Source organism: Rhinoderma darwinii, chromosome 9 (genome assembly GCF_050947455.1).
Source record: "Rhinoderma darwinii isolate aRhiDar2 chromosome 9, aRhiDar2.hap1, whole genome shotgun sequence".
NCBI lineage: Eukaryota > Metazoa > Chordata > Amphibia > Anura > Rhinodermatidae > Rhinoderma > Rhinoderma darwinii.
The window spans coordinates 60,502,825-60,521,159 of NC_134695.1; the positions used below are offsets into that span (position 1 = coordinate 60,502,825).

Sequence of the window (18,335 nt, forward strand, 5' to 3'; positions counted from 1 at the left end):
AATCATTTTAATGATTCATCAAGGCAAGAGACTGCTCTGGTAGTGCCCAGCAGGTCTGTTAGCAGAAGTATACAGAAAAAATGTCTGTCTGTTGCATTGTTAGGTAGATTTGCCCTTCAGGACCCTAGAAAATTTGGGTGACCACCCACCCGTGTGCTGGTGCAATGGTAGCCATAAAGGTGGTCATGCAACAAATGGCTTTTTACACTTTCTCATTGATCACGTTATATCTGTAAGATCGGTCCTGTAGAGCCGCAGCGGATCCGGGTGTTACATACAAAATGCACATTTGCTTGGATGACTTTCTTGTTTAGAGGGGTAAATGCATAAAGGGCATGAATGTTATAACACACTTTGGGAAGTGGATAGTCCATTAACGCGGGCGATATTAGTCTGTATTTCATTCTATAACCTGACAGTCACCGGAGACACAAGTGAGCAGAGGACACTATTTTAGGTGCATGTACTGTAGGCGCTCAGGTCGGCAGTGTCCGCACCGTTCAGAATGTGCTCTTGCAGCAGTCAGACTTGCTGACAGGTTTAGGGGTGAAGATTCAGTCCTCAATGCCTCATAAGGAAGTTCGATGTCTCCGCACCTGCTGCTGCTGACAGGCAGAGAGAAAGCAGAGCAGAGATAGCCAGGAATGAGGGGAGGCGGAGGCTGCAGAAGCCCCATTAACAGCCATTAGTAAACTGCAGGATAAAAGGACAGGGCAGAAGGCAGCACCTACAGTTTATGTAGAATTGTTATAGCGAGACAGAAAAAAAAGCAAAAATAGACCCTAAAAAGGGTTGTATGACCTTGGAGGGCGACTAAAAACTTTTTAAAAAACTTTTTTAACATGTCAGAAGTTTTGGTCGGTGGGGTTCCGAGCACTGAGACCCCCACTGATCGCTAAATCAAAATGGCAGAAGCGCTCGGGCGAGTGCTGTGCCGCCTGGTTTCTGATCGCCTTTTCTCGGAGCGGTGTACGGGCTCAGAGAGTCTATAAGTCCATACATCGTGTGCTCGGCTTTCCAAGGAAAGAAGATCAGGAACGAAGCGGAACAGCTCACACGAGCGCTTCTGTAGCTTTGTTTAAGCGATTGGTGGGGGTCTCAGTGCTCGGACCCCCACAGGTCAAAACTTATGATAGGTCACGTCAAAAGTTTTTTTAAAGTTTAGTTACACTTTAAGCTAGTATATGCCATGAATGTGTGATTGGTGGGGCCCCAACTGATAGGAACCACTAATCCCAGTGAATGGAGATGAGCTGCAGTACAAGACGCAGCACACGGACAAAAGTGGCGCGGTGTCTGGAAAACAACAAAAGGAGATGTTTGGGTCGACCTTCACCGATCACACATAAATGGCAAATCCAAGGTCATACAAGATCTTCATTTGCAATTATGCTTATTGCTCATTTTTGTCTTAATTTTCTGGTCACATTCAGGGGTCTAGGAAATTAAAGTGACAACCCTTGTGTGGGCTATGATGCCACTATATTAGTTGCCACACAGCTTCCCCAGTAGCAGATATTCCGAACAAATTTCCAATTCAAACTTCTAAAAACACTGGAAAAATGTTTTTTTTTGGTATCATTTTAGAGAGAAATATAAAAATTGCGGTGATCAGTTAGTTGCTGGGGCGGCTTACTTTTCAGAAGGGATTGTCAAAGGTGTAACAATTGGGCCTCGTTCACATCTGCTAGGAGAGTCCGTCACAAATTCCGCCTAAAATACCGGAAACAATAGAACAGCCTGCTGCGCTCTTTATTCCAGTAAAACCACGAACACCCTAACGGAAAGCCGACAGAACCCATTAAAGTCAATGGGTTCCGTCGGCCACCGGTGGTGTCAGTGGTGGAACAGATCCAGCACTTCTGGTTATTCCCTAGTTCTGCTCCTCTGACTGAGAAGAACAAGGGAATACCCAACGCAGGTGTGAACAAGATCTTTCCCATCATATCCTTAAAGGGTTTAACTAAATGTTCAACACACTTCTGACATGTCAGAAGTTATGATCAGTGGGGGTCCAACCACGGAGACCCCCACCAATCGCTAAAACGAAGCGGCAGAAGTGCTCGAGTGAGCGCTCAGCCGCTTAGTTTCCCTGTCTTTTTCCGGAAATCAATGTAGCAGAGTATGGACTAAAAAAAAAAAGAAAAGTCTACGAGCCCGTACTCCGCTACAGCGGCTTTCCGGACAAGACGAACAGAAACGAAGCTGCCGAGCGCTCACACGCGCACTTCTGCTGCTTCGTTCTAGCAATTGGTGGGGGTCTCAGTGCTCGGACTCCCACCAATCAAAACTTCTGACATCTCACTATGACATGTCAGAAGTGTCATGAACGTTTAGTTACCCTAGACCATGGTCCAGCAAGTTTTAAAGGGATGGTGACACTGGTGGAACATTAAACATAGCTTGCGCCCCATGCAGCATTATGATGCTTTGATATCGTTAGAATTGCATTATTGAGTGATACTGGTGTATAAAACATCTGAAAACTGTGTAGAGAAGAAGTAAACTTACCAACTGCACGTTCAATACCATATTTTGCAAAATCCTTTAATGAATGCGCCAAATAATAACATTTCCAAGGGAGGAAAAAAAATAAACATAACTTTGTTAGAACATCATTTTATATAATATACCGCACAGGGATCCACCCGGCATTTCTTACATGGAAGCAATAAATACATCAGAACTTACAATAAATATATCAACACGAGTGGCAGCATACAGCTCTAATAGGTTGTGTGGTCTTTCCAAACCAGCTTCAGATATTATTACGTGCTGCCCCCTAGAGGCAACAAACAGAACAAAAACAAATTGCCATATAATAAGACAAGACTGCACAAAGTAAATCAATGCCCAGCCAGCATCAGAATGCCAGTTTATTGCACATTCAGGATCTGTACAGATTTCTATAAATAAGAAAGACCTGGATATTTACATCGTGCTCTCCATGCAGTAATGGGCAGTGCCGGGGAGGGGAGAGCGTTGCGTTCACATTTAGAATATTTACACTCTGTACCTTACGACTCCACAGTAGTTTCAATATCCACAAAATAGGTCAACCCATTAGATGCTAGAAGACCATGGTGCAGCCTTTCTGCGCTCTCTATCTGTGCATCTAAAGGTCGTTTTGCTCCAAAATCAGACCCAAGGTTTAAGTATGGGAACGACTGAATGTTTCCGTGGCCCTAAAATTGAAGCAGCCTGGAGCCAAACCTATACCACAAGTCAGCGACAAAAACACCAGCGAACAGCAGGAACGCGGAGGGACACAAAGTTTGTATCGTCCTGGAAGAGTTGTGTCATACTCATAGCACAGGTCGCCAGTAACACGCAAAGCACACAACACGAAAGCGGGGGGAGCTGTATGTATAATGCGGTCACAACACTTAGTGGATTTACTACAAGGGTATTTGTGCAGGACCCAGATACAGGAGAAGGAATGTTACAGCAGAACGAACGCCCACCTAACAGCTGTCAGCGATGCCAGTGACTAGGGAAAGGGGCATAGCGGACATGGGAGGAGTGTGTGGTCAGGAGAAGTTTTTCAGGGGAGGTCAACTGGACACTGGCCGAGGGGGTCTGCTCTTCATCTCCGCTTCCTTCCCTCTGATGGCAGCCACGTAGGAGAAGAGACACAAGACGGAATAGCAGATCTCATGAGCCTGTAAAAAGACAAAAAAAACGTGGTCAAGTAACAAGTGGCCTCAGGGACTGAAGTGGTTAATAACCTTAGTTTGGGTAGAACATCAAAGTACTAAGTTTATCTATGGATTAATAATTGCATCTTAAAGGAGAACTACCTGCCGTAACAGCCCTATGGTATAGATGTAAAATGTGTAAACACTATCGATTTCTTACTTCTATGCCAATTTATCTGTGCTTGAAGTTTCAGGCCCAAATCCTGTAGCTGCACTACTGCAAAGTGCTCAAGACAACACTTCCTGTTGATTTCTGTCAGTGTCGTCATAGGGCCTCATCTATCAACACTAACAAAAAAAAAATTGTCCTCCCACATATACACATAGATATCCGCAGCTATCCGAATCAGTTTGAATGTTAATATTGATTTGGATGGTGATCTGGATCCACAGAACGTTCCCAGAAATCCTAACAGTAAACGTGGTCATATGCCAGTGAGCAGCAAGGCAACCGCAGGCTTTATAATTAGGAATATGCGACATGAACATTTTTTGTGTCCTCTAGTGGTCTGCAACCTGTGGCTTTCCAGCTGTTGCAGAACTACAACACCCAGTATTGCCTGACAGCCAGCAGCTGGGATAGTTCTGCGACCGATAGGGATTGGATATCGCTTCTCTAAAGTTTCTATCATCAATTTCCTCTGGTAGTTCTCCTTTAATGCAGAAAACTGTCTCTCTAGTGCCACCTATTGGTAACTACCAAGTAAGTCAATGTCCGACCCTTTATAGAGCCAAACCAGAGACACCCATCTGTAGACAGGACTGTTTCGGCGTGGTTGCTTATCAGTACACAGTAGGGTTCTTGTTGGCGGATTGAGATGCCTTTGATGCAGCTCTTGGAAGGTACAGATTTTCCTTGCAGAGATTTAGCTGGTAGGGAGTCTTAAGGGCAATGCTCCCGGGGGAGAAAAAAAAAAAAAAAGTATGTAAAATATCTCTCATATTAACCACACTCCAAGGTTCTATAAAAGGGTCAGACATTGACTTACAGGGTAGTCACCTATAGGTGGCACTACAGAGACAGTTTTCTTCATTCTGGAGAAGAGATATTTTGCATACTTTTTTCCCAGGGAGCATTGCCCTTAAGAATCCCTACCAGCTGGATCTCCGCGAGAAGACTGTACCGTCCTAGATCCTTGAAAACAGGGATGGTATAAGAATAGCCCCACAGTCCAAGCTACTAAATATCACGTCTTCAAACACAGACTCTGTATAGTGTAATCACCCTGCGATCACATGCCGCAAATAGAAGCAAAACCAAGTATTATGCTGTGATAGAGCCCCGAAACAGAATTTAGCTGCTGGCTCTGCACGTGATGTGACGGCTAAACATTAAATATCATTAGATGATTGCAGTAGCAGGAGAATGGAGACAGACACTCTTCATGTTTTGAGGTTTCCTCCCATACCCCAAAACTGATGGGCCAATGTCATAGGAAGCCAGTTATTCTAAGATAGGCAAATTAGACTGTGAGCTAGATTGGGGACAATGTGATGTGTGCGATTACAATTTATGGAATAGGTGGGTGATATAAGAGGTTGGTTTTAGATACTCACTCTAAAGTATTAGCTATACACAGGATCTTTTTATAAAAATCTATTTAGTAGACTGCACTACTGAAATTGCCAATTAATTGCTTATCTTGAAGCACATTATATTCGATTGTTTTGAAGTGAATGTCCCGCCTTGAAAACCATTCATTTTTCTCTACATAGGTCCAAAATTTTGTGCCGATTAATGTCTTACAGTATGTCTTTATAGCAGTCCGATCTTCATTCTGAAAATCCTGGCTGCCTGCAGCCACCACTAGAGGGAGCTAGGGAGATTACAGCATACTTACTTATACATTGAACTCAATTACAGTATGCAGTTAGCTCCCTCTAGTGGTGGCTGCAAATAGCCAGATTTTTATCATTTAACTCTATGTTCCGCAGTGGTTTGTTTTAAAGCTCTGTTTCAGGAAAACGGTGTTCCAACTAATATAAAGATAAATTATATATTTACCCGGGTTTTAGGACTAAACAAGATTTTTAACTTGACAGAAGAGAACGACTTAAAAAGGGGGTTTTCCAATAACAAACACAACACCTATCCACAAAAGTGATAAATGTTAGATCACTGGGGACCCCTCTACGGGGACCCTCACCAATCACAAGTATGGGGGCCCCCTGTTTCTCCTCACCAGCACGACTGTGATGAGGAGTTTGTATGGAGCAGTGGTACGCCATTACTCGGCTGTTACCATAACTCCCATAGTTATATGGATTGGCAGCATGCAAGTTTGACCACAGTTACATACATTTTCCTTCTCGCAGCGGTCGTGCTGGCGAGAAGAAACGAGGATCCCCGGTACTAGCGATAGATGTGGGCCCCAGCGATGAGGGTCTTGGCAATCAAATGAAATTTATTACCTACCCTTTAAGGACTTGCATTAACGTTCCTATGGATAACTGACAAGATTTGTTCTAAAATTGTTATAACCATGTAAAATTTAGAAAAAATGTTTTCTAAATCGCGATTATAATTAATGTTTGTGTTTTTTTTTAAATTATATTTCGCTTGTCTTACTTCTGCCTGGGGTTACCAGTTGCATCCTATTCCTAAACGCTGGTGCCATTAATACATTTATGGGTTTAGCTCATCCCATGCTATAATTACTGACATCACCGAACTGTCTGATTCAGAGAAGAGTTTAATGATGTCGCCATATGGACACTTGAGGTCAACAAGGTTCACAGGGGATGCTTGGAACCTAAAACCAGACCTGTCAACACATTATAGGTTCATGAAAATGATGGATTTCATTCGTCTATCAGCAGGACAGTTACCGGGTGTAAACGGCTTTTTAGCTGACTGAAATACGAGGCCACCATAAAGATTATTGTCCCCTTTGCCAACTACTGGATTTTGCTCAGAGCTACAGCTACCAGTTGCACTACCCTCCAGAATGCATGAGCTGCAGATGAGGTTAAAGGGGTTGTACCAGAAACAACAAGTATCAACTATCTACAGGATAGGTGATCAATGTCTGATCGAGGGGGAACAGGGGTCCCGAAAACCCTGTTCATGAAAAGGGACCTCAATAAAAAGTCCTTTTGAGAATGCGCCCACCGCTTCATTCTATGTCTACGGGACTGACAAAAACAGCTGAGCACTGTACTTGGCTGTTCCGTAGTTCCCATAGGCTTTAAATGGAGCGGTGGCACGCATGCTCGACTGGTGCTCCAGTCATTGAATTTCCTCCTCACTGTGGTCGAGCAGAGGGGAACAGGGAGTTTGGGACTCCCATTCTTGCTTTCGGTGGGGGTTCCAGTGATGGGGCGCCCAGCGATCAGACAATTATCACCTATTTGTGAATATGCCTTTAAGCTGCTGTAGGTGCATAGGAACCGGATGAAGAAAGCAATGATGCCTACAAAAGCATCACCGCACTGTGGGTAGACTGACTCAATCAGGTTGCACTTGAGTGGTAGGTCCTTAAAAAAAAAAAAAATGCTGGTACCGTTTTTTTACCATACTAATGTCAATGTCCCCTTGATGATGAGATGATAGGGCAACCGCAGGTAAACCAACATTTTTACAGATGTGCGGCTCTGTTTTTAGATTGCGGTTAACGCAATATTATTCCACCGTAGAAGTTGACATTTCATACGAGCCTTTAAGAGATCAGCATGGCGTCCACTTACCATAGGTGTCTTGTATCGGTGGCTCACCACTTCTTTAGTTTCAGGAACTAAAATCGGATCCAAGAGACAAAACAGAGAGTTCAAAAACACAGAGAGAAAACATGAAACCAGTGGGAGATAGGTCACCCAGCCAGAAGCTATTGAGGACACCCAGGGGACATGTTAAATGGTCACAGACACGACAAACACCAGGGATTTTAGACCACAGGGTCACAATGACAACAGAGAATTAAGTAGCACAATGACACCCAGGGAAGCAAGGTCAGTAGAGTCAAGTGTCACGATCACTCGGATTAAGGAAGCGAGCCAGCGAAGTCATACCAATGCCAAGATGTCAGTAAGTTAGTTAATCTCTATAACTACTGTTAATATGGTTATGATATTTGATGCACATTGCTGAATTAGTCTGTGTTAGCAACACAAAAGTTATAAATTTTAACCTTGGTTAGAAAAAAAAAAAATGTGTGGCAAGAAAGTCTTATATTTAAAAGGTTCCAAAAAGAATCTTTAAACATCACAAAGAAAAGGGGAGTTCCAAAAAATCCATATTAAAGCCCCTTTAGTGTGACTTTCTTTTTGTGGAGGTTAAAGTTAGAGACCTCCTGTGAGAAGAGATCTGTCAGAATCCACATGACAACACTACTTGCTCTATGTTCTGTCGGCTGAGTGTTAGCAAAGGGACACAGCCTCATGGCAACCAATCAGAATGCAGCTTTCATCTTTAGAGCACAGATCAAAAAAAAAAATGAAAGAATATATTTGACTGGTTACAATGAAGACCTCAGGTGCCAGAGCACAGGGACAGGATGTGTTGTCATGGGGACAAAAGCAAAAAAAAAAATGTTATAATTTTATTGCAGAGAGTCTGTAACTCAAGAAAGGAAAAGATATTTTATTTATATAAAAAAAAAAAAAAAAAAAAAAAAAAGAAGGAGCTTCACTATAGACTTTCTGAAAGGCCCCCGATCAGTTTATGGTTTGCAATATACAATGTGGCCGACATCTGTTTGATTAGATGGGGTCATACATGCGCACAAGCATCAAGGTAACACGTATCCGAAGTGTTAAATTATAATGGTTAGAATAGCTTTTTTTTTTTTTTTTTTTATGTTAATTCCCAGCACCAAACAGTGACATATCACAGAAGAAGGTTGTCCACACATCACCCAAAAAATAATTGAAAAAAGAGGTTATATGGATAGGTAGGAGGACACGGGGGTTGCTGGGTAGACAAAGCAAAATAAAACAATTATGGACATTGTGATGTTCATACACATAAAGTTGGTTCATAGATCTCCTATATAAGCCAAGTAATCTCGTTGTCCATGGCATTGATCGATCAGGGGGCTGAACTATATAAAGAGCTTCGCTCATGAAGACTATTAAGGCAAATGGACGTCATCGGGATCCCCCTCTATGATCCCGCTCTAACAGCAGGTCCCATTCTGGCGGACTCCAGAATATATACCCATATATTACATGGACTGATAGCGACCCTTCAGATGAGCTGCTAAGTAATACTACATTAATGTCTGGCTGGCCAAGGCTTCACCCGGCAAACTCAGCTGCCATATGAAAATGGATGGTCTCTGGCGAGACCGCCATTAACTCCGAATGCACTAAGAGGGTATCTCTAAACCAGACAAATCCTTTAAAGCACCCCTCCGGTCCCGGGACAACATTTTAAAAATGATGGTGTATATGGAGTAATATTACCAGGTGCCCTCCAGTTGTGCCCCTCTGCGTGGATCTGCTGTCTAAGGACCCCCTCTGTGCGGTGTCAAAAAGGCTAGACTATGAATCTGAGACACTCCCACTGTTCTCGGATTGGCCAAAACTGAGCAGTTCTTAGACCGTGGCAATTTTGAAACAACACAGACGGGACCCTAAAACGCTAGATTAACGGCAGAGGGGGGCAACTGGAGGGCCCCTGGTAATATTACTCCATATACCCCATCACATTTATAATTTCATCCTGAGACCGGAGGGTCGCTTTAAGGTTCCCATAGGCATGAAGAGAATTACGATGACAATTGAGAGGTCAGATAATTGTCTTTCCTATAGTGAGAAACCAAAAGCTTGTGAAAATATTGCGAATATTTTTAGCACAATTGCAATATTTTCCACCAGCATCACTGTTCTGATGTATGGTATTATCAGATTAAACATAGGACGGATTATGGAGAAATCTTTATTCTATGCCTACAGAGGGTGTAATGAAGGGGTCAGAAAAATTCCGCACTTCAGCTGTTGTGAAACTACTATTCCCAGCATGCCCTGGAATAATCAAGCCTTTGGCTGTCCGGGCACGATAGGAGTTGTAGTTTCACAACAGCTGGAGTGCCGAAGGTTGCGGATTCCTGGTGCAATCTGAATGGCTTTCAATAAATCAGACCTATCGAATAAATTTAATTTTTTTATAAAATCATACCTGTATCAGACTGCAAAATTAAAAGGACAACCTTTCTATACTATAAGTGGGATCCAAGATAACGTGGAAGTAGTAGATCTAGAAATTGGCATCTATCATGAACTTCTATAGTTAACAAGGTCGAACATTACCTGATTGGAGGAGGAAGGTTTTCATGGCTGCCACAGGCAGAAGATTCACAGATTATACAGCAGTAACTCAGAGACCCCAGGACATATATTACAATATTCTTGGAATCCCCCCAAACCTCCCCTCCAGAGATAAATATGGGGGATCCTACACTCTGAGTTACTGCCACAGCAATACAGACCCAGCGGCACAAGGATGGTAATTACCAAATTCCTCCAAGACAAAGACGCCCCGTACAGTGTTACACTTTTTAATGTGATTCAGCTGTATAAAAACCTGGAGGAGAGAAGGGACAGGGATAGAGATGGGGAGGAAGGGGAACATAAAGGGGAAATGCACGGGGGGGGGGGGATAAAGAAAGGAAAGGGGGGGCAGGAAACGAGGACAAGACATGGAAATGGAGGAGGAAGCGAGGAGCACGTAGGATAGGATGGAAGAGAATAGACAGGGAGAGGGTTGGGAGAAAGATTTAGAGGGAAAGGGAGAGAGACAGAAGGCACTGGTTAATTTTTGATATCCTGGATTTTCACTGGTGGTCACAATATTTCTGTAACAGAATTAATGTGTGAAGGGGAAAAAAAACAGCTTTGGAATAATAGGGAGACATACCCTAAAAACACAGCAAATAATCAGGAGGTAAACCATAACTAAAGCCGGGGGGGAGGGAAAAAGTGTTGGAGGTAAGACGGGAGGGTAGCACAGACAGCTCAAAACTAACGGGAGGGGGGGGGGGAGCAGCGAGAAGCAAAGATGGCGGCAGAGTGAGTACCTTCCGCTCCTTGCAGGAGGAGTGAGCGTGGGAGAGAAATGAGACTGTTAGTGACACAGCGAGACCAAACCTCCCCTCACTTCGTATAACCCCCAGCAACACACAGCCCAGACCAAGACATCAACACGGGGAGGCCAGGAGAAAAAAAAGCAGCCCCGTTATCAAATCCGTCCCTGCTCCTCACCCAGCACGGAGCGCAGGCCCTGCTGAAACTTAAATGAAGGGGGAAAATAACACCCGATACTGTTGTGACCTACACCCCGAGTGTATGGCTGTCATATGGAAAACTGCTCACTTATGAGTGGACATTTGGATCACTGGACCAAGTAAAATATTATATGTTTCAATGCTGAACGTCTTCCTTTAATTCTCGTCTGTCCTCTGGGTATCCGGATATGAGATGGAAAAAAAATTGAATGATCCCTGAATGACCTGCTGAACCCTGGGTGACCTTGTGATGACTTGCGGCCCAACCAAGGTGACCTGAATTAATTTTTGTTGCCCCCTGGGTGACCTGAGGATGAGCTGTGTATGGAGGTTCAGCGCTGGGAGAGGTCAGCCCGAGCCAAGGAGGGGGTTACAAAAAGACCGCATCAGACCCTCAATCCCAGCAGGCAGAGGGCAGCATGGAGCAAAGACAGCGAAAGACAGCACATGTGTCACACAGCTACAGCAAGCAGAGGAAACACAGATTGAGAGGCAGAAAAGGGGCTCAGGATATGGGGGTACCCGGCACACTGCATACCAGACACTACAATATTGCACACTCTTGCCCCGATAAGACACACGGCAAACACACACACAGACTTGTGAGAAAACAACACAACATATGAGCCGTAAAACAAACAGAACATCACTCATGTATGAACTATGTGGGACCACGCTCTCATGACTAACCCTTACTTACATATACGGTAACCTCTCCTACGTACAGTCACACTATGCCCTGACTCATACTGCCGTCCACATTCACACTCCCCTCATACCTGACTGTGCATGAATTTCAGGTTAATGCCTTCCAGGGTCACTTGTAGAAGACCCCCTTCCCCAGTTTTCATGTCTTGAACTGGGAACTCGCCACCAAGCTCTGGGCCTGTTAGACAAGGAATAAAAATTAAAAAAAAGGTAAGAGTGGGCCATGGACATCCTGATCAATACTCTCTATGTTTGCCAGGCGGTATACTTTAAGCTGAAACTGACCCCCTGGTGTTTTTTACTTGAGGATGCGTTCTTCTATACGCAACTAAAATGGATGAAGCAATTAGCATGGGCAAGCATAATGATTTTGCCTCGCTATGGTAATATTACATCATTTGGGCATTCAAAAGTGGACACGGGTGCCGTCAGGAGACATTTTAGTTTACCTGTCGGAGTCTCTCTCTAATGTTTGAGATTGAATCCTTCTAATAAAGATGCGGTCCCATCAGACAACCCATCTAAGGCCCTGTTCACGCATTTCGCAATTGATGAGGATGCATGTGAAAGGGGTTTTTGTAACCCCATTAACATGAAGCGGAAGAAAATCGACAAAGATTATTTTTTTTCTGCGCTTCAGAGAAATTCAACATGGAAAAGCTGGTGGATTAGCTCCATTGAATGGGGCTAATGTTTGTGCAAAGACGGCAAATCAAAAATAATGTGTCGGATTTGCCATGTGCAACTTATGAACATACCGATATGGTAGCTACCAGCTCCAAGACCCCCTGGCAAACAGCCTATTCTGCAGCAGGAAGATGCAGCCAGACATATAATACTTAGACGGCCTGAGTCCGCCAGAACAAGAGCCGAGGCTTGTTAGCAGATCTCTGGGACTCAGAGGGAGGCCTCGATGTCCATATGCCCTGAAATTGGGTCGTCCTATAAGGTTACCAAACATGTTAGATAAACATGATAGTCCAAAAATGGGCAGAGGCTGCTCTGAAAGGGACCACCCTAAAAGTAGCCCTAGGGTTCACAGTAAGAGATGTCACCATACATGCAGAATTTACAGTTAACATATCTGGTGTCCTCCTTTTCCATGCTGCGGTTGCGGATCGTCCCATTCCCCTCTTTATGTATGTAAATTGGCCACTGGTTTCTCAGACTACTCTTTGCACAGTGTGCTGCAGTAGTCGGAGACACGCTTCCTTGCTCTCACAGCGCTGATGATCAGCGATGGCCCATCCGAAAGTAGTGCGGCGGGTCTCATCCTGCTGAAGCACATTGTACAAAGAGTAGTCTGAGAAACTAGAGGCCAATTTACATATATGAAGAGGGAATGGGACTAACTGCAGCAGCCACATGGAAAATAAGAACGCCAGGTATGTTAACTGTAAATTCTGCATGTATAGTGACAAAACCTCCAGCAATCACCTGGTTTGATGCTCTGCTGCCGGGCTGCCGCTCTCTCCATGCTTTCCTTTACACAGTAGTACAGCTCCCGACACTAGGAGTAAAATACAGTACAAAAAAAACCACAATTAAGTTATTCGGTTATAGAAACACCAACTTTCTAAAAGATTCCTGTTTGATATAAAGGTATCGTCTCATCAGACGTAAGTGGCATAGCGTAAGGCTATGCCACCAATGCCCGATCAGTGGGGTTCAACCGCTGGGTCACGGTTTCTTTGCTAGAAGAAAATTTCAGCAGGGCTAGAAAAACCTTGTACCACTTAGTCTCCTGTGAGCACATTATAGTCAGTGGCCGTCCATGTGGCTGCCCAGAAAAAGCAGAGCCGAGCCAACAGGAGATAAAGCAGAACAGCACTTTCCTAGCGCCACTGCTAGTTTTTTCTAGCAATTGTCAGGGAAATTGGGGTCACAGTTGATCGAATACTGGCGGTATACCCTAGTGGTATACCACCAGTGTCTAAGAGGAGGTTATATCCCCTGTAGATGTGACATATACACACACACATATATATATATGTGTCACAGTCCACTTGGTTTCCTCCAAATCTCTATTCTGCTCCACAACTCACCTTTTTAGTGAAGAACTTATTGAGTTGTGTCTCCTGTCCATTTCTTCTCCACAAGCAAAGAACTTTGGTCTTTGGACAATATGTCATATTAATAAGCTTTTCATACCACCAGCGCTCGTATACAGCCCCAATATTGCTGCGTAAAACTATGCAGTCATCGCAGACCTAGACGGAGAGAGATGGTTGACATTAAGTACAGTCCACATTGCAGTTCTGTCACCTAGGTCTATAGCAGATATCACATGAACACAATATTGGTGCTAATGTTGCACAGAATACAAGCTTGATATAACCTTAAAAAAAAAAAAACAACTATCTGCGGCGACATTACTACAAAATCTTGTGTATGAACCATAAATGCCCGCAGAATTTTGGTCTGAGTGGTTGGGAGATCCCGCTACTACACGAGGATGTGTCTTAAAAAGAAAAAATTTCCCGGTCGGGTCTTGTGGGTCGGCAGGGGTAGATGATGTGCACCACTCTTGCCAGGGGATGCGTCCAATATTGCAGCTCAACCTCATTCACTTCAATGTGGCCAAGGTGCAATATCAAACACAGTCCATGGTCAAGTGTCGAGGATTCTAGAAGAAAACAACCATATATTTCTAATCTCAAACATAACGGAGAAGAATTAACAGAAGATTAAAAAGTTTATAGCAACGGAGAGCTACAGAACGGGAACATGACCAGTATATGAGCTATCAGAGGCGTAGCTTTAGGGGGTGCAGAGGTAGCAGTCGTACCCGGGCCCTGGAGCCTGAAGGGCCCAAAAGACCCTCAACCGGATAAGAAGACACCAGTATGAAAAATGATATATAGTAGGTGGGGGCCCTGTTATAGATTTAGCATTGGGGCCCAGGAGCTTCATGTTACGCCTTTGTGAGCTATGATCCCTGCAGGACTCTTACCTCCATAAAGAATAGGTCTCCGCTAGTGTCCGTTCCAGCATGAACTACAAACGTCTGCTTCTTGATGTGACGGCTTCCACTAGGTCGAACGCTGAGGTCACGGCCATTCTAGGTTTCAAGGAAATAAAGTCAGTTTACATCCACTATAAACGTTTACAACGCCTATTGAAACAAAGCTTCAAACCAATATAAAATTACACATAGGACACCTGCATATCAAATGGAAAATTCAGGAATCGCATCAAATCTGGCGTTCACCCAAATGCAGGAGTGAATTAACAGCACAGCATTGAATTATTAGATGCCAGGCTTAACCTTCCATACTGGATACCAACAAATTTGGCATCGATTTCTTCTGCCCAATATTTTGGCACTGAACTAGTTTGAGGTTTTCTAATATTCCGTTTGACACAAATGCATTAAGGTTCGGTTTCCAAATCTCACCAAGTCAGTCACTCTGTCCAGCAGCTCGTTGATCTGTTGACTGTGTGCTAAACCAATGTGACACTTTCCCATGAGTCGGCGAACCTTCCTCCGCAGATCTGTCTTATTTATCTGGGAACAACAGGGGAGATGCATCAGTTCCTTAGAGGATTAAAAGGGTTGTTTAAGATTAGCACAAAAGTGTCTAATTTTCTAACCAGAAAGAGCGCCACTCTTGTCCGAGTTGTGTTTCGTATTGCAGCTCAACCGCATTCTTTTGAATAGCCAGTTTTAGATACAATATCCGACCCCCATCAACCATGCTAAGTTGGTGCCGCCAGCAAATAGAGAGCCCCATCCTTCCCTTTCCTACGACATGCCGGTAAGAATCAGTTATGAAACTGAAAAATCCCCATGCACGATATGACGTGCTTCTGGTTATTAGATCAATATGTTCACCTACACAGCCAGACTATGGCCGAGTAGTTGAATATGGTTGATGAATCAGGCCATGCATTACATCCATGACCTTACAAAACCATTGTATCAGCTCATAACATTACTTAGAATTTAAAAGCCTGATGTAATGTTGTGCATTGGATCCAAAACAAGCCTGACCTCACTCAAAGTAACACATAAACGTACCTTTATCATCACCATGTAAGCCACCATATTGTGCAGAAGAGTCGACAACAAACGGTCCTCATCCTCTTCCAAGCGCTTCCGGTCATGATCTCCCAAAGAGAAATACCTAAATATAAATAAATGAACCCATCAGCTGGTACAGGAAACCATAATTAAAGGGACGATCCATTTATCGGTGACTTTAGACAGGCAGTATAAAGACATCTCAGAAGATGGCACTGGTGGGAATCCAAGAACTGGGGCAAAGCACGCTGAGGCCCCTACATCTTTATCCGCCAGGTAATATTAACAGTGCCGATATAGACATGAATGTAAATATGTATTATAGTCGTATTAATTCTTATGGCAGCGATATCAACACTACCTTCAAGGATGAAGGGGCTATTGCTCGGATGGACCGTATTCGGTGAATCAGTGATGGTTCCCAGACCGGCACGAACAGCACTTAATTTAGGATGCAAGTTGCCCCCGTGCCTTTTTTTGACTAATAAACCCAACAATACATGGCTGGAATGACTGTCAGGGGTTATAGGTGTGGAGCAGTAAAATGCAAATTATGAAAATATATCAGCCCCACAAAGACGGTTAAAGGGGTTGTCCATTTTTAGAAAATTAATGTTATTTTTTGTATAATTAAAAGTTATACAATATAAGTAAACTTTCTGTATTTATTCCTCCTGGTTTTTAACATCTCTGCTTGTTGTTATACAGTAGGAACATTCCTGGTTTACGGTCAGTGAATAAAATTCTGTCCATGGTCATGTGATGGACACAGGTGTACGGCTCGTTACAGTAGGTGTATCAGAGCTGTGTCTTATAATGATCCCAGCACCTGTGTGTCCATCACATGCCCAGGTAACGAGCCGAGTACCTGTGTCCATCACATGACCATGTAACGAGCCGTGTATCTGTGTCCATCACATGACCATGTAACGAGCCGTGTACCTGTGTCCATCACATGACCATGTAACGAGCCGAGTACCTGTGTCCATCACATGACCATGGACAGAACTTTATCTACAGGAAGTAAACAATAAATGTGCCTACTGAATAAACAGCAAGCAGAGATCTTGAAAATAGTGAGAAATGAATACATATTTTACATGGGATCAAGAAGTTGTTGACTTTTGAACCACATCACGAGTGATGCAGAGTCTGTAGTATTCTGGCAGAATCTGATTGGTGGTTTCCCCTTTAAATCTTATGCGGAGTCTCATTGCAACATGCTATGACTAAGAGCGCGACTAGCGCTCAAAACGTGGAATCAGCGATTTTAAACCTTTCCATATGATGTCTTTTATAAAAGTAGGATGAAATAAAAGGTTCCCAGACCCAAACGCAAATTTCTGACATGTCTCGGATTAATACAACAGGGTCACTTTAAAGACTATAAGAGACATCTCACCTGTCTATCATTTCCTGAGGTCCTTGATCCATACCCATTCCCTCTCTCTCTAGCATCACAGCATCCAGGAAAGCATCTTCCCAAAACTGCATTTGGTCCCAGAGCGTTGAACGTTCTTTACCTAAAATATATACACATCTTATATTGAATCCATTATTTATTAATAAGGCCTAGTTCACATCTGCATCGGAGGCTCCGTTAGGGGCCCTTGTCGCAGATTCCGCCTAAAATACCGGAAACAATAGCCGCATGCTGCGCTAATGTTTCCAGTAAAACCACGGACACCCCGACTGAACCCATTAAAGTCAATGAGTAGCGTCCGCGGTGCAACAGAACAGGCGCTTCCAGTTATGCCCTTATTCTGCTCCTGTGACTGAGAAGGAACGCGGAATACCAAACGCAGATGTGAACATAGCCCAACACGCACGCATAGATCAATGCCACTACACACGTCACATATAAAGTCAAAACAACAAAACAGCACATGCATAACATATTGGAATTGGTCTCTCATATGCAATGATAATCATAACACTATTTCAATAAGGATTTAAACTTTTGACGGCAATTATTAAAGAATACATATATATTAACCATTTTTCTGACAGGGAATTTGGGACAATTTTCATACTTGAAATATACAAATAACACCTGAATTATACAAAAAAAAATTATATATAAAAAAAAAGACAAAAAACACATTATACCCCCTTAGCCATATGTTTTCTGTGAACACCTGTCACATTGCAAAATGTCAACTGGCACTTTACACTCCTAGAAGCCTTCATTCAATTTTCCATCAAAGCGTAACATCGTGTTATACAGACCTAAAGAGTCATGTTTGTTGCTGAAAGTCTCACCCACGCAGAACCCGAGATGCAGAACTCTTCCTAAAAATGTGCACGGTTCATACATCTTAGGCCCTATTTACACTGCAGGGTTTCTTGGCCGTGTGACGGAACTTTTTTTTTTAACGGTCGTCACACAGCTGGGGTAAAAACAATTTACCCCAAATGGGGCTATTTACACGGACGATTTCTTGACGGTTCGGGCCGTCAAAAAATGGAACAAGCCCCATAGAACTCTATGGGGCCGTGTAAAACACGGTCGTCACTTGGATGCCATCCGAGTGACGGTCATGTTTTCTGCCGCTCGCTCTCCTCACAGCACAAAGTTCATGTGAGGAAGAGGAGATATTTTGTGGTATTACGTTTCTATATTAAACTATGTCAGTCGCCATATTCACAAGTAAAGAAGGCGGCAGTGACACACAGCCTCCT

The 18,335-nt window shown here is 43.5% G+C and overlaps 1 protein-coding gene across 32 annotated transcripts in view; it reads right to left on the reverse strand.

Annotated features, from left to right (window-relative positions):
* Positions 1-2,533: 2,533 nt before the first annotated feature.
* Positions 2,534-18,335, reverse strand: part of MADD (MAP kinase activating death domain) — a 97,473-nt gene continuing 81,671 nt past the window's right edge. For 21 of the 32 annotated variants that reach the window (XM_075837830.1, XM_075837839.1, XM_075837831.1 and 18 more), the window contains 10 exons: positions 17,056-17,176; positions 15,651-15,756; positions 15,027-15,137; positions 14,583-14,690; positions 13,675-13,839; positions 13,067-13,139; positions 11,701-11,807; positions 10,152-10,221; positions 7,386-7,432; positions 2,534-3,662 (listed from right to left, as the gene is read on the reverse strand). In XM_075837830.1, the coding sequence (XP_075693945.1) occupies positions 3,555-3,662; positions 7,386-7,432; positions 10,152-10,221; positions 11,701-11,807; positions 13,067-13,139; positions 13,675-13,839; positions 14,583-14,690; positions 15,027-15,137; positions 15,651-15,756; positions 17,056-17,176 (1,016 nt within the window). In that variant the 3' untranslated portion in view covers positions 2,534-3,554. The remainder of the gene's footprint in view (positions 3,663-7,385; positions 7,433-10,151; positions 10,222-11,700; positions 11,808-13,066; positions 13,140-13,674; positions 13,840-14,582; positions 14,691-15,026; positions 15,138-15,650; positions 15,757-17,055; positions 17,177-18,335) is intronic. The other 11 variants (XM_075837846.1, XM_075837844.1, XM_075837849.1 and 8 more) reach the window with 1 other exon arrangement.